General features: G+C 42.9%; 2 protein-coding genes across 9 annotated transcripts in view; both read left to right on the top strand.

Annotated features, from left to right (window-relative positions):
• cadm3 (cell adhesion molecule 3) overlaps window positions 1-7,220 on the top strand; it is a 92,515-nt gene extending 85,295 nt beyond the window's left edge. For all 7 annotated transcript variants that reach the window (XM_042429607.1, XM_042429601.1, XM_042429606.1 and 4 more), the window contains one exon: window positions 2,878-7,220. In XM_042429607.1, the coding sequence (XP_042285541.1) occupies window positions 2,878-2,996 (119 nt within the window). In that variant the 3' untranslated portion in view covers window positions 2,997-7,220. The remainder of the gene's footprint in view (window positions 1-2,877) is intronic.
• A 2,184-nt stretch (window positions 7,221-9,404) lies between these two features.
• The window catches only part of kirrel1b (kirre like nephrin family adhesion molecule 1b), a 77,072-nt gene continuing 70,001 nt past the window's right edge, over window positions 9,405-16,475 (top strand). For both annotated transcript variants that reach the window (XM_042429798.1, XM_042429797.1), the window contains exon 1: window positions 9,405-9,783. In XM_042429798.1, the coding sequence (XP_042285732.1) occupies window positions 9,738-9,783 (46 nt within the window). In that variant the 5' untranslated portion in view covers window positions 9,405-9,737. The remainder of the gene's footprint in view (window positions 9,784-16,475) is intronic.

Here is a 16,475-nt window from a genome sequence, read left to right as displayed (position 1 = left end):
AAAAAAACAACAACAACAACAAAAAAGCCAGAATTAAAATACTCCTCCTGCAGCCTGTTATAAGCCCCTCCCACCAGACAAGCATGGGCCTATGCACGCGCTTCATACGCGCATGCAACACAACAGCGTTTGCTAGTACAGCACTCACGCACACACACACACAACTTCCTCTTAAGGCACAACAACCTTTAGTAAACAGTAAACAGTAAACAGGACCACCTCTCACCTGTTGGAGGTCTACCACAAAAGTAATGAGTGTCTAGTCTCCGTGCTTGAATTCGAGTGGTATCGCGTCTCTTTCGTTGTCTGCCTCCAAAACCTCCTCAGTCACCAGCCCATCAGAGACCTGGACCTGCTGCTCTGAACCGAGTCCCAGAGTGATGAGCAGCACCAGGGCGCACAGATGGGTCTGACCTGAAGCATCGGTGATGCATAAAAATCTATCACTGCTTTTCACTTCTGGGAGCCGAGTTCACTTCCATTGAAAGTCTCTCGCTCCGGCGTTGTTGATAATATTATGCGCTGCTCAGTTCCCCTCACACTACAGGGAATAGTCCGATGATCGCACGTTGCTTTCCATTCTGCGTTCTGTTGATATTCCCGTCTTTATTTCTCTCCTGCGATTCATGCAGTCCCATCACTTTCCACTTCCTATTCATTGGTATCCCACTACTTGCCTGGACTACAAACTTTCTGTTATGTCTGCGTGGCTTTGTGGAAGACTCTGGTCATGCACAATGAGTGCACAGGTTGAGTGCGTGTCATCATCCAATCATTTCATGCGGGCTGAATGAAATGATTGGACGGACTTACTATAGGTCTGCGGCAGCCACAGATACCGGATTTTTTTCTTTTTATTGTCAGAGCCTTTGATTTATTGATTGCTGTCGGGATGTAAAGAGAACTTTAACAAATATGATGAAAAATTCTTCTAAAATAAATTGCCTACCCCAGCTGTAAAGTGAAATGAAACTTAATTGCTTCCCGGCCTTTATCATTATCTTACACAGATGCTCCCGCGCTCTTAAGTCGGAGGCAGCGAACAGTGTTACTCGATTCGCTCTCAGTCAGGTCTCAAAATCACATTTTTAGCACATAAAAAAACAAGAACAAAGCAAATTCAAATGTCTCAACTCCACAGCAGGGGACGTGTGAAATTTAAATGGTAATATAGATATGTCTCAGCACCCAGGTTAACACGTTAACACTCGTGATATAAACACTCGCCCACCACCAGCACAGTGAACCAGATTCCATCTGTGTCTCCGGAGCCTCCAGCTTGTCCAGAATATCGAACACACAATTGGACGGTGCCTGGTGTTCACAGGTGCCAGGTCAGTGAGGGATCATGTCTGTGTCACTGCACTAGTGACTCCCTCTGATTGGTTAGAGCACCTGTGCAGAGGGGGTGTAAAAGAGGAGTTTGGCGAGTGTATGTGTATCAGTCTACAGGCCAGCAGAGGAATGAGCAGTTACAAACACTGTGGCACGTGAAAACTCGGACATCTCTTGTCATTTAAATCCCATAATATGAGAGTGAAGGGAGATAATCGTCACATATGAAGCACAAAAGCAACTGATAAAGACAACTAAAGATATGTGCCCTTATATTCTGTGTAATGACCAGAAAGTGACAGTTTTTCTGAAGGTTTAAAGCACTTTAAGATTAGTTGGACAATATAATCATGAGTCAAGTTAGTGCTTTCAGTCTCACTTTATGGTCTTCATCAGTAAATGGAGTTTCCTCAACTGTCATGAGTTGACTAAGTATGGGAATTCAGTGCAGTGATAACAGGTGGTCATATTCTGAGGAAAGATAACCTCCTTTATCTGTTCAAACATGGTCTCTGGCATCAGATGTGAAAGGCTTCTTTGATCTTTCTCCGGCCGTCCGCTGACTCCTGCTTGATGACTTTGACCGTTTTCCAGTTGATGATGTGACAGGTTTTAATCTGGGTTTCACAGATTTCACAGTCGTTGTCCCCAGTGTAGTGTTCCCCACGGTTCTCTCATGTATCCATATAAAAACACACATTTATCACATTTCCATACCTACGTAGATCAAAAGATGACAACTGAGTGAAATCCAGGACAACTATTTACCTCCGTTGCGTAATAAAGACCATGACATGCGGCTGTAAACTGGCATGTTAGCAAGAGAGTCAGATATACTGTGTCTAATCAAACATGAAACAGGCTTTTTATTTAGTTGACAAAGTCCTGATGGTTCCCAGTAAGTACTGATTTGGTAATATGCAGGTTGAAATACTACTTGACATATAACCATGGTTTGAACAGCTTTTCAGTGATGTGATGTGAAGCAGGTCTTAACTTAAGGTATTGAAGTATTGTCACTGAAATGCTGTTGAAACAATGGTTACATGAAACCTAAATGTCTAAAGTTTTCACTTTTCAAACAAATGCAGCCCAGTTTTAGCCTCGACATCTCCTCTGTTGACCTGCAAATCACCAAATAAATGCTTTTAACTAAAAAAAAACTTAACATACAACCTCCCCAAAGAAAAATATTTCATGGTATCCAGATAAACACATTTTTTACAGCTGTTCTCGTTGTGTCTCCTGGCGTGTGCCCAACCTAAATAAACTTGACTACATAGTAATTTAACCACAATAAAAGCAAAAAAAAGCTCCCGATAAGTGATAATTTAAACGTCATATTGGAACATCTTGGCACCCCGCTATTTATAACCACCTCTGTCCTGCTTGCCTTTAGTCATTTTACAGTTCCAGTGTTTGACTTTTACTGCCTCAGCAATCTTATTTCTCCTCCCCTTTCCCCTCTCTCTCTCTCTCTCTCTCTCCCTTACCTCCCGTGTCTCTCTCTTTCTCTTCTTCTTCTCTCTCCTTCCGCTCCAGGAACGTATCTGACCCACGAGGCCAAGGGCTCGGACGATGCCCCCGACGCCGACACAGCCATCATCAACGCAGAGGGAGGCCACTCTGGAGCAGAGGACAAGAAGGAGTACTTCATCTAGATGGAGGAAGGAGAGGCGGAGGAGGAAATTTTGGAGGACGTGGAGTAGAGGAGAGGGGAGGAGTAAAGGAAAAAAACCTCCATTTGTTTTCACGGCGCTTCAGTTCTTCACTCGGTTGGAGGGATGATGGGAGGGGAAGGGAGGGAAAGAACTATGGGCAGGATAAAGCAATGAGTTGAGCTTCAACTGGTACTACCCTCTTTGCAATGATACAGGGAAGTGAGATTTTGCACTGACATACGGACGAACTGAAGTTACACACTCAAACACACACACACACACACACACAAACATAAATACATGAGTCAGTTTTTGGGGGAAAACTCTTCTCACACAGACTTGAATGCTCGTAGACCGTCAGATTAACAAACACAAGCCTCCTACTAACATGTCTGAATTATTTCTGACAAATTAACACATTTTTACACAAGCATTGTATCCTATTTCTAACTCTCAACGCCTTGAAAAAGCAAAATTGTAACTCACATTCCGGCATCCTGAGCTGATATTTCACCACGCCGACCTGTCTCCTCAGCATTTAAACCAAGCCAGCTCTGTCTTTTCTTTTTTTTTTTTACCCCCCACCCCCCTCCCACCCCTCCCCTCCCTCATTCTGTCCATCTAACAAGTCAGTATCCCTCTGTAAACATCCTAGTGTCAGAGAAATCCATCTAAAGCAAACTATTACGGACAAAAACAATCTCCCCTCTCTCGGTTTAATCTTTTTATGCCATCAAACCTCTTCCCGCAACCCTGGTACGAGCCATCGAATTTCCCACGACCCAGCACCGCACAACATGCAACTCTCATGCAAAAATAGCATTCCCACCTTGCGCTACCAAGCCGAGGGGCTCCAATATACATATATAAATATATATATATATATAGAATTATATAGCATTCTTTTTACTTGACAGAAAATGTTTGGTGTGCTGTAAATACACTACAGGTTCTCATTCTGTCCTCTTTCTATCTTCTTTCTCTTCTATCTCTCTCTCTCTTCTTCTTTCTCTCTACATCTCCCTCTCGCCTGTATCTCATACAGTCTGTTACTGCATTACAGTAACTTATATACTCTTAAAAAAAAGCCTGCCTGTTTTTATTACATGCGTGGAAATGCAGAGTTGAAAATATCAATATCTGGGGAAAAAAAAAATAAAAATAACAACAATGATGTTGCGATAAAAACTAACCTTAACTGCAAATATTTGTATGAGGAACATTTTCCTTCTTTTCTTTTTCTTCGTTCTTTTATTCCTTTCAGTTTTTTTGGGACTTATGAGAGATTTTCTCTCGTCGGTGTCTCGGTGTGTTACCGTCGGTGTTAACAGTTTACAGTGTCTGTCGGTTTGTCAGTCCAGGAATTCATACGTTTAATTTCCAACTTTGATTTTGATTTTTAGGGGTTTTGATTCTGTTCGTTTATTTACATTTTTCCTGTGCGCCACATTCAGTGCCACTTATTTTCTCCCAGCTTTGTCGGCCTTCTGCTCTCAAACACTGAACTGTAGCAAAACCTCGGTCGAACACGTCTTCGATGGGTGTAAAAGTGTTTGGTAGAGTTTCGCTGCCCAGCGTATGTAGACCACCGTGGTCCTTCTCCATTCGGCCCCACTGAATGTACTGATTGACTCCGTCATTGTTCTCTCTGCAGCAGACTGCTTGTCTTGGCGAGGCCACATGGCGCTAAATTCATTGAGTAGTGGCATCACGACTTCCTCTAAGAAGCTGGCACGGTTGCTGCTTCAGGGAGGTGAAAATGCTTGCTTGCTTTCCACTACGGGGCCAAACAGGACTGCCTAAATGCATTATGACAAACTTCCTGGCAAAAAAAACCCTTTGTGTTATTGTTTCTTTTTCTCTGTGTGTGTGTTATTGCGCGCAGACATCATTTGCGAGCTTAGCAAAAGGTTCCCATAAATGAACGGTGTTTTATCAAGGTTGGGAGTTCGCCTTGGCACCGGCAAGCTCTATTTGGCCCGGTCGTGGAAATTGATTGCAATCTGACTAAGAGGCTCTGGGCTCCAGACTGTACACATGCCAAGGTTTGGCTTCGTGGGCAGGGTGCCGAGCTGGAGTCTGGGCTCCACTAACACTGAAGAAAGTCATTTAAGAACTTAAATGTCCTCTTCTCTTTTTTTTCCCTCTGCTCCGCTCGTCCATTTCTTTTCATTCTTTAATCAATCATCCCGTCTGCGTCCTGATCCACCTTCACCCGCCCTCTCCTCTCCTCATCACTCCTTCCCTTCATCTCCCCCCCCCCCCTCCATCTCTGATCGATGTCCGTTTCTCCTTGCTGGTCTCTCTTTCATTCGGGAGTCCATGTAGACGTACAGTAGAAGTAGCGTCTCTAGGTTTGCCGGTGTGCGCTGATGGCTTTCTGCTGCACTTTTTAGGAGTGTTTTGGAGATAAATCCATTTGCTGTTGTCCTACAAGTAGACAGTTATGCCTGTGATAGTTTTTGTACACCTTTTTTGGGAATGTTCAGGGATTGTGCTTTTCGTAACTTTCCCCGCATTGTCGTTAACTGCTACCTAGCTGGCTGCTTTGAAAGCAAGTAGCCCAGCTAGTGTGTCTATAAGCTAGCTATACTACAAAGGGTAATATGACCCAAAGCAGGGTCAGCGGTTGGGTTTTTTTTTTTTCCTTTCTAGAGCTCTCGGTTGGTATGCGGCAGCGAACTCGGCTGAGACAGTGTTCGAATTCTGTTTGACAGGTGTGCAGAAGCGCACCGGACAAGTTAAAACAAAGTGAGATTAATCTTTCAAAGGACTGAGAACACTGTTTATCCCGTGTTTGCTCTGTAATGCTCTTCAGTTTTTCACAGTAGTCATGTCTGCAGACCAGAGGACGGGCTTTGTCTCACAGAGCTTATTGTCCACTTTGAAGAGTTACCTTTGATTTGTATTTAAACCCAGTCTAATTCTACTCTGTGAATGGAGAAAGGAATACCTGCCTCATACTCAAAACGTGTAGTGTCTTTTAAAAACTAATGGACCTGTATTTGCCTGTAATTTATCGTCCTGTCCTTCGTCTTAGTTAATGTGCTAGCATGTAGCTTGCATGAGAAACGGTTGGATATGTAGATAGTGTTGGAGACGAGAAGCTTCTCTCCTGAGACAAGAGCGACGGTCTGCCTGACTGACCTCCGTGCTGTTCTCTGATCTGCAAACATAAGCCGTGTCCCAGTTAAAACCCATGTGTACCTCCTCAACGCCGCAGTCCTCCGGATAACACCGAGGCAACTGAAAACAGGACTCGGTTGTAGGCGTACAGTGGCGTTGAATTGGGACGCGCAACCAGTCTAATTCATTTTTCATTGCATCAGTGCAGTAATGATTAGCTGTCACCAGATGCCAGCAAACAGCAGCTTTTCTATCTCCTCTTCAGTCAGACCGAGCTGTCCCGCCCCACCACTTGACTCTCACCAACTCCTCCTCAGGCAGTCGCACACTAGCTGCCAGTCATCTCTTTTCTTTTTTTTGTAGTATGAACAAATTGATTTTTAAATTATGTTTTGTAAAAGGTGTGCATAATCTTAAAGTTATTACTTTCAATTCAATTGATAATCATTTTCTTTAATTTTTTTTTTTTAAAAAAACAATTAGATATTCCAAAACTTGAAGATTAGAAATTTAGTTTTTGCATATTTTATTGTTTCAACAGCCATTTTTATATAATTTCATGTATATAGTGTTGCCTTTACTGGAAACTCTTACAAGCGCACCCATACACACTTTGCACACACTTTGGGTACATACACATCCACACACATATCTGGATATGCACGGCAGGCATGATGTCTGTGACCATGGTGTATTTGTACATATATGTGTGTGTATGTGTGTTTGTGTATGAGTGTGAAGTGTGTATAATTGACCCAAACAGACTCTGGAGACACTCTTATATGTGTTGCATTCACAAAAATGTTATTATTTGGATGACTAAAACAATGTCTTTGTTTTTAGCGTTATTGTTTTGGATGACAAGTCTTCCTTTTGAATAAATATCCATATCACATGAGAATAGTGCTGTCATGTATGTTAATTTGTACTATGACTGATGATGTCATCAAGGCGAGACCCAACCGCATGCTGTGGTGAGTTTGCGTCTGTTGGCTGTTACGTTCATTCAGAATTTGTTTTTTTGTTTTTTTGTTTTTTTGGGTTAAAATACCAGTTCAGTTGTTGACTTCAATAAACATGCATTTGGGTTCATTTCAACTGTCGTGTCCTTGGTTCTTCCTGTTCAGAATTTCTAAAAAAAAAAAGGTCTGATCCAAAAGACTAGAGGGCAAACATTTTGTTGCTGCCATACTGTGCAGCTGGTAAAGGAAACACAAACACAGCTTAATACACACAAATATCACATTCGGATAGATTTTGACTCAGAAAAGAGAAAACTTATGTTCAAAAATCTTTGTTGAAAATAAAGAAAGTTCACATTAAGTGTACATTTCAATATCTCCAAAATTAAAGTATTAAAATTTCCAGTGTACTTATGATTTAGGCATCAGTCCACCATTGACTTTTTATGTGGACTTAATCAACTTTCTTGTAGAAGGTATTTTTGTAGGAGGGAGTATCAGAACAATATCTGCTTTCCCATCACTTATTATTTATTCAGTCGCTGGGTACTGTGCACATTATATATTCATTAAATAAAAGATGTGATAAAGTTTCTCACAATTCCAATAATTCCTGAATACGTGAACAGGTTATAAAAATCTGCATCCTATTCAGTCATTCTTACACGTGGTTAAGTGAGATGTCCAATAGAGGGCAGTACAATACAATAATACAAAGTCCCTTGTTTAAAACAACAACAACAACCAAAAAAAAAAACAGGTTTGTTGGTTCTAAAATCAGATGACAGACTTTCTCTGGATTGTATGAAATTACATTTTATACTGACAGTCTTTATCTTATTATTTCTAAAACAGATTGTTACATAATGCTCTCTTTTTCTCACAAACACACAAATAAAGGCCTCTAAGTGTTGTAATCTTTCTTTCTTTCTTTCTTTCTTTCTTTCTTTCTCTGTGGTTTCTTCTTATCTTTTCCCTGCCTCCACCCCTTCAGTATGGACTGTGGATTAGGGCATATTGTTACCACATGTTGTTTTTTGTATGGAGCTTAATCAGCCTTACATTGTAAACACGCTACTAGTTAATTACTACACTGTACACAGTAAGCAGTTACAATCCTCACACAGATGGACTTTCATAACTCCAATCTGTCCGATCGTTTGAGGATATGAGTTCTTGTCAAACTTGATCTTAAATATTAACTTACCCAGACTGTGTTGAATGGGGGAAAGTGTGCCGTTAAAAACTCAGAGTTTGCATCAACTCAATGTGAACTGGACAAAAAATGGATGCCAACAAAAGTGCGTATTGATAAAGCTGACTTCATTTGAGTCGTAAAAACTTCACAATTTTGATGGGAACACTGATTTCACCAGATATGCTGTATATTCTGCAGCACGCTACATTTGCAGACAGTGAAGTCATGTCACTGTTATTTCTAAGAAGATAAGCATTTATAAGTCTTTTGCTCTATAAGAGTTGAAGAAAATGTGAAAAAAAAATGGTACGAGTGACCCTGAGCTCCCTGAAGAAGTCACTATAAACACGCTGGAGACAAACTGTAAATTCCTACTGAAAAATTACAGAAATGACAGTTTTATAGCAAGTTGAAAATCATATACTGTGGTACGGTCAATATATGAATCTTCTTTATGATACACCCAACAACCTTTTATGTCAATATGATACCATAAGGTCGCTATATCAAGGAGGGTAAAGTTATCAAAATTAAGGGTATGGATAAAAATTTATAAGACTGGGACGTGTTGTCACTTCCAAATTGACTGACAGGTCTTTTCATAGTGATTAACACCAGCCTGTATATAGAATCTAGTATCAAGTATGTCTTGTTTTTCTGATGCTTGACTTCATTATTGTTTGTTAACATGTCTATATTTGCAAGTATTTTAAGATAAGAAACACACAAACTGATTTCCTTTTATTATGTATATGAAACAATACCTGTCAATTGTCAGATTGATCCATTCATCTCAAAGGCACATTACACCTCACTCTAGGGAATGTTGCTCAAATATTATATTAAAACCAGAGCCTATAGGCTTATATACAATGTATTCTGTGTCTGAGGTGTCCTGAGTTCACAGTAGTTGGTGTAAGTTCCCATCATTAAAGCGCAGTTCTCTGTGAGGCCGCATTGAGCGCCCTCCTCCTCTCTTTGGAGTCCAAAACGGAGATTTGGAGCGGGGAGGCGTGGAGGAGGTGGAGGTGGTGAATATGGGGGGGGGGGGGGGGTGGGAGGAGGAGGAGGGGGTGCCACTGACTGTATGAGGGGAGGGGGGGGGGGGGGCAAAGAGAGAGAGAGAGAGGAATTCAGTGCTGTTTAAATGAATCCAGAGTGCAGAGAGGAAAGGGGACGCATACTGAGAAACCGAGAGAGAGCAGGCAAAAAAAAAAAAAAGTGGAGACAGATTTGTTTTACGCACGGGAAAAACAGGGAAACGAGTGGAAGAAAGGGAAGGATAAGAGAGGAAAAGAGGCATCGGATTTTTTATTTTTTTCATCAAATTTGGCTTCTTTCACTCTCATGACTCAAAGAGGATTCCAGTTAAATTCACCCGGTCGGGAGGAATTGATGGTGTCTTTTCGGGGAAGCAGAGCCGAGGGGAGGAATCTGAATGCGCTCGGCTGAACCATGCCAGCCTTGTGGATCATAACTTTGGCGATCACTTTGAACCAAGGTGAGAGATGTTAAACACACTCAGTGACACTAAACCTGTCTGGCATGAGCAACCCCGGAAAGTTTCTTTCTAATGGACGAATCTTTTCTCCTTTTTTTTACCCTTCTTGTCCCTGTTGTTTGCGGGCGTCTGTGCGCTTTGTGGGTGTCTGTCTGTGCTGGCAGTGCATGTGTCTTATGCTTATGTGTCTGGCAGTTTGCGTGCGTGGGTTTTGTGTGCGTGTGAATGTGTTATGTTGTTATAGATTTGTGTGCTGCTCTAGACATCATCATTACAACCCACAGTCACATAGGGGGAAAGGAGTCGTGGGGTGTTTAGGGTCTTTGCTCTGCTGGGAATTTTTTTTTTTTTGATTTGGAGTGCAGACACAAACGGTCCAGACTCGCTGCATTAATTTTCCTCCAGTTACACGTTCATAGGAGGGATGGAGAGCATCTGCAGCCGACATTGCTTTGACGTGACCTTTGAAATGCATGAATAGATAGATTAGGTTGACACATACAAACGTTGTGTGGATCAACAGAAGATGTGTTTTGAGCACGCGCACACGCACTCACACAGAGACGCACACACACACACACACACACACATACTGCGCATAACCTGCCAGCCGGGGATGATTGATGAGGCGAGGATCCAATGCACAGTCTGGTCGCCGGGTTTTAACATGAGTCACACTGGATCAATTTCCAACACACACATGCGCACGCACATACGGCACGCACGCGCTAGGCACGTACATTCCTTCAATCGTGCGTGTGTGTGTTTGTGTTTGTGTGTGTGTGTGTGTGAGAGAGAGAGTGTGTGTGACAGAAAGAGAGAGTGGAGAGCAGAGACCAGCAAGTGTCCCTCGAGAGAGAGAGAGAGAGAAAGACTGTGTGTGTGTGTGTGTGTGTGTGTGTGTGTGTGTGTGTGTGTGTGTGTGTGTGTGAGTGAGAGAGAGAGAGAGATAATAGAGACCAGTGCATCCTCCTCTTAGCATGCAGGTAGGGTCTCGCGTGCTCGTGCCTGTGCGCGCGCCACCTCTGCAAACGTGCAGGTGCCAAGAAAAATTCATATTTTACTGTAAAGACGGAGACATATTCACTGGACTGGAGGAGAGCCCCATTACTAATATTAATGTCCCTATTTATCGATCACCTTGATAGATTGCCCTCTCTGGCTCTACACACACAGACACACACACACACACATGAACACACACACACACACACACACACACACACACACACACACACACATCTCAGTGAGACAGAGGATGGCAGGCAGAGTGTGTGTTTGTGTTTGAGGGCAGTCATGGCTCCAAAGATAGAGGTGATTAATTGAGGTGGCCTTATGTGAACAGTTCAACTGTGTGTGTGTGTGTGTGTGTGTGTGTGTGTGTGTGTGTGTGTGTGTGTGTGTGTGTGTGTGTGTGTACCTGCCTCAGCACCTGGGTCCCCGGTGCCGCAGGCCACCGGTGTGATGAACCACAGACGGTAATCTGCCAAGACAGACAGTCAGAGGAGCTCTCAGGCTGGAGCAGTGCTGCCCACCTGAGTAAAACAGAATAGAATAGACAATAAGGTCTAAGAGAGCAACACACATGGTGAGTCTCAGATAGGAGGAGGATGGATGCATCTTTCATCTTTCAATGAGAATATAATATGTCAGATTAGATTGATTGATCAGCCAATAATCCAGTGGGCCAGGATTAATTAGGACTAGATAGAACTACTGAGTATATTGGTTATAGCTGGATGAAAGAGAAAAATAGAGAGGGTAATAAAGATCAGGAAAGTTTGATTATAGCTATAGAGAATCAAACAGGACAAGACAGAACAGAAATGGAAAAGAAAAAGAGAGCAGATAAGAACAGCAGAACATTACAAAGAGAGAACAGAAGGAAAACAGATCAGAAGAGAGCAAGGCAAAACAGAAAAGGCCAGACCAGAACAAAACTTGAAACAAAACGAAACAGAATAGAGAAAGCACTGAAAGAGAACAGAAACAGAAACAGACACAGAAGAGAACAGAACAGAACCAGAATCGATCAGAACAGGACAAAAACACAGCAGAGTAGAAACAGAGCAACAGAACAGAGCAGAACAGAAGCAGAATAGAGCAGAATAGAGCAGCAGAGGAGCAGATCAGTGTCTCCAGCTGAGCTGGTGTAAGCCTATAAATGTGATCAGAGTGAATCGGTTCCCTACATGCAGCAGCTGCAGCCTAATGTGTGTTTAGCCTGTTTGGACTCTTCCAGGTGTCTGCTGCCTGCTTTATTCTGCTGACAGCTCTGACTTTCTCTCTCTGAGACGCCTGATTTACTGTTCAGTCCAGCGGTGTGCCTGGCTTTCTAACACAGGCCGACTACATCTCTATGTGGCTGACCGCGAGTCTGTGGGCCCCTGTAATTACTATTCGGCCCTACATGTGTATATGTGTGTGTGGGTCCGATGCAGCGTGTTGCCGCTGTGATCCGACGCTGTGCTGCCAGCGCGGGTCTGGCCACAGGCGAGGAAGCTGTTTCTCAGAGTCGATTCTTGAACAGCACTTTTGCTTGAGCTGAACATTTTTGCAGCCTGATCATGCAGGCAAAGCAAGCAAAGCAATTCTTGCACTGCAAGCACCTGTGCCATCTCTCTCTCTCCTCTCTCTCTCTCTCTCTCTTTCACACACACACATACATACACTTTCTTTTTTCTCCCTTTTCTCCCCCCCCCCCCCCCCCCCCCCCCCTCCTCTTCCCACTCTTTTCTCCTGTCACAAGAATAGCGTAGAGGCGCAGATGTAAAGAGACAGGCCAAAAGACAGAGAGATGGAGGCAGAGAGAGACGAAGAAAGGAAGAGACAGTGGGGTTCAGTCCTAATCTGTTGACAAGAGGGGATGTTTGAGGATAAACAGAGACAGAGTGGGAGCGCTGAGGAAGGAGAGAGAGAGAGAAAGAAGAGGCCCAATTGGCTTGAGTCTTTCCTTCAACAGCAATCCAGCTGGACCATCAATGTTTGATGCTTTACACCAGCACAGGTTTACACCTCAAGTGGGCTCCAGGGGCAATCAGAAAAGTCTCTTGATGTCCTCTAGATGGTTTATTCCACTCACTAAAACTTAGCAAAAGGAAAGAATATACAACATATGATCATTTTTGATCATTAGTTTCAAGCTCTCTGCTGTTACGCCCTCAAACAGTTGTGTAATTCCTGTCTGAATCATCTAACAACAAAAATACTCTCAGATGGGGGTTTGTGGGTTAAGTCATAAGTGTTTTGGCATTTAGAAGAGTGGAAAAATGCACAGCAACATTACTATGTGCTGCAATTCAGGGATTCTCAAATATTTCAGTACAATAAATTAATATTTAATCTGCACAGCCTCATAAAAGAAGATTTCTTTTAGAGCGTTGGATTGCCTTTGTGTCTGGAGTGAATATGTGAGGGTAAGAGTGATTATATCGATTCCAGTGAATTCAGCTATTTGTCCTTCTGTTGAAGAAACCCACTGTTGCATTGCTGCATTAACCTGGTTTTTGGCCTTGGGGCAAACATTTGGTGTGGGCTCCTATTGACACCCCCTCTCACCACAACCACCACCTCTCTGTGTATTGTCTACTGTATGTATCCTACAAGTAGACTTATTTATTTAGGGATATGGATAATGTGACTAAAACTAATAATGCACAACCCTAGTCAACCCTTGTCCCTCCTAGAAATCACGTTCATATACAACTTAATTGTTTTCCCAATTATGTTGCATGTGCAAACGTAATTACTGCCTGAATTATGTTCACAGGCAGAGTTTTTTTGAACGAATTAAAGCGCTACATTAATATATCGCTCTGAAATCAGAGGGAGGAGGGCGGACACAACGCAAGACTCTGACACCAGGGACCGCGGTTCGCATCCTGAGTCCCACATGAGGTTAGGTTGAGAAAACAAAAGCACTTTAGTTATGTTAGTGAAAGATTGTTGTTTCATTGAAATGTTAATTAACATGTTGTGCTTCAAGTCACTACAGACTTTTTTCTGTATTAAACCAAGACCACGATCTTTCCCGACCCTTAACCGACTGCTGCCAGTGCTTAAACATAACCATAAAGGTTTAATAATGCTGTAGTTTCTACTAGCGACTATTGTTCTGCAAGATCAGATATTTTGGTGTCGCTGAACAACAGTATCAACATTTTTTCAACTTTAAAATATGTTAATTAACAACATTTTTCATTGGGTAAATAGAAAAAGTAATTAAGACAGCAAACACGTTTCTAGCAAAAACATATTTGCTGTTGCAATTTGGTTGTATGTAAGTGTCATTTCTAGGAGACAAGGTTGAACTTGGGCAGTTACCCTCTTTGAAAAGCATTAAAAAACCCTGTTTTTACCAATAGAGCAAGTGTCATGAAATTACCTTTTGTGTTGCTTCTCTAAATTCAACAAATCAAGGATTTATTCGACTCATATTCAATACTTGCAAGGAAAATATGAACCAAAGCCACAAAATTGAATTTTGCACTAATAATGTCCTTCAACATGCAAAGCAAGTGGGCATTCTCTGCTTCTTGGTGGATGTTATCATCCAAAGCACCACTGATGAGCATTTCTTACATGAGTGACCTCAGGATGAATCAAACCCCCAACCTTAGCCATTAGCGCCATATTGTAAAGCGAATATAAAAGGTTGACTGACTCCGTTGCTTTAATTGGGTGGTAAAAAAAAAAAAAAAAAAAAAAAAAAATCCACTTCCCTGAAAAACCCTGTACTCTTAAATGAAGATAATTAAAATGGCATGACAAGCCTTGTTTAAGAGCAGAGTGGAAGTTCAAACAACACGAAGGGAGGTGGAGTTAAGTGCGTGTGGGGCCTCATCCCAAAGCCCTCCGGTACCTGACAGATCTGATATCCTTATGACTCGGGGAAGATAATCTGAGGTGACAAGAAACAGCAAATTAAAATAAATAAATAAATTAACCGCCACAATTAGCCACCGCTTAATTCACTGCGATGCCCCGATAATCTAGTAATCTGCTAAAACGACAGGCGAATTCTGCCTTCCCTCCTCTGCACGGGCTGATGTGTGTGTGTATGTGTGACTGAAGAGTATGCAGATCCTAACGGAGAACATCGACTGGTATTAGGACTGACAACCATCAATCTGGTTGATATGTCTGACTGAATGAAAGAGAAGTGGTGGACTGGGAGAAAAAAGAGAAAGAGGAGGAAAAGGAGGAGCGGAAGAAGAAGAAAATAGAGGAGTTCAAAGGAGAGAGGATGAGGGACGAGGATGGGAAATTTGGTAGGAGTGCAGCAGAGAGGAGGAGAAGCCTGGATGCAGGGAGAGAACGTTACTCGAAGGTGGTTAGAAGAAAGACGAAAATGAAGAAGCATGGATGGAACCAACGGGAGTAGGTGAGGTGAGAGGAGACGACAAGAGGATGAGATGAGGAGACTCATTATTTGAGAGGAAGAGGGTGGTAGAGAAGGAGGTGGATGGAGGAGTAAGCAGCAATAGATAAAAAGGAAAAAGAAAGCAGCGAAAGAAAGTGGATTAGAGGAATTATAAATGGAGGAGTTCAGAGGAGGAGTGAAGGAGCAGGAAAATAGAGGAGTAAATAAGTGGAGAGAAAAAAGGAGGATGAGGGCAGTATAGAGTAATTTTTGTATAGGGGAGTAGGGGAGGAGGGCGGAAGAGGAGAGATGGGAGAATTTTAGAAGGGACCAGAAGTGTGCAGGAGAAAAACAAAGAGGAGGAGAAGGAGTGCAGAGGAGTGGGAGCTAAGAAGAATGGAGATGAAGGAGAGCAGAGAGAGATTGTTGAGGTGAGGGAGCAAGAAAATAGAGGAGTAAATAAGGGGAAAAGAGAAATTTGCGTGGGAGGAAGAGGGCGAAGATGAGTAAAGGAGGGCAGCAGAGAGGTGATGAGCGAGGAGGGATAGATGGAGGAAACAGGAGGGAGGGCAGAAGCAGGAGCAGGCGCGGGAGAGGAGAGGAGCAGATACATTTCAGTAGGAAGACGGCAAATGAATGAGGGAGGATGGAGGAGAGCAGGGCTGGGAAGCAGAGGTGTTTGTGTGGAGAGGGTTGGAGTGAAGGAGCAGGAAAAACAGGGGGAGTAGATGAAGGGAGACGAGAGGGCAGGAGAGTAATTTGAAGGAAGGAGGAGGGCTGAGGAGTGAAGGAGAGCAGAGGAGGAGGAAGGAATCGGTAATGAAGAGGAGGGAAGAAGAAGAAAGGAGAAGTGAGGATGAGGGCAGGAGTGAAATGCAGAGGAGGAGTGGGAACTAACAGGAGTGAAGGAGTTGGGGAGCAGAGATTTATGTGTGGAGAGGGTTGCAGCGATGGAGCAGGGGGAAACAGCCAGGCCTATTATAGATGGGGCTCTCCTGGGAGAGCAGGGCCTGGAGTTTTCCAGGCATTTCCAGCATATTTCACCGCTGTTCCAAGCAGCATGCTGCAATGCACAAAGCGCTGCCCTCGACAGAGTCCTCAGCCCTCCAAGGATAAATAAAGTGGGTCTCTTTTCTCTGCATGAGTATTCAATAAAAGTGATAAAAGGCTTGAAGTAACCCTTCTTAGCTTTTTTGGAAGGGGAAGTGAGAAACCAAACCGGCCACCCTCTCCGAGGAGAAGCTTTCAAAGAAATGCAGACATCAAGAATAAAAGCAGCAAAAGCAGTAAAGTGCTTCCTTTAATATAAAGAAAAAATGTCAACAAAAAG

This window comes from Thunnus maccoyii, chromosome 12, assembly GCF_910596095.1.
Source record: "Thunnus maccoyii chromosome 12, fThuMac1.1, whole genome shotgun sequence".
NCBI classification, from domain to species: domain Eukaryota; kingdom Metazoa; phylum Chordata; class Actinopteri; order Scombriformes; family Scombridae; genus Thunnus; species Thunnus maccoyii.
Note: the sequence above shows the minus strand (reverse complement) of the source record. Positions and strands in the feature narration are given on the sequence as shown.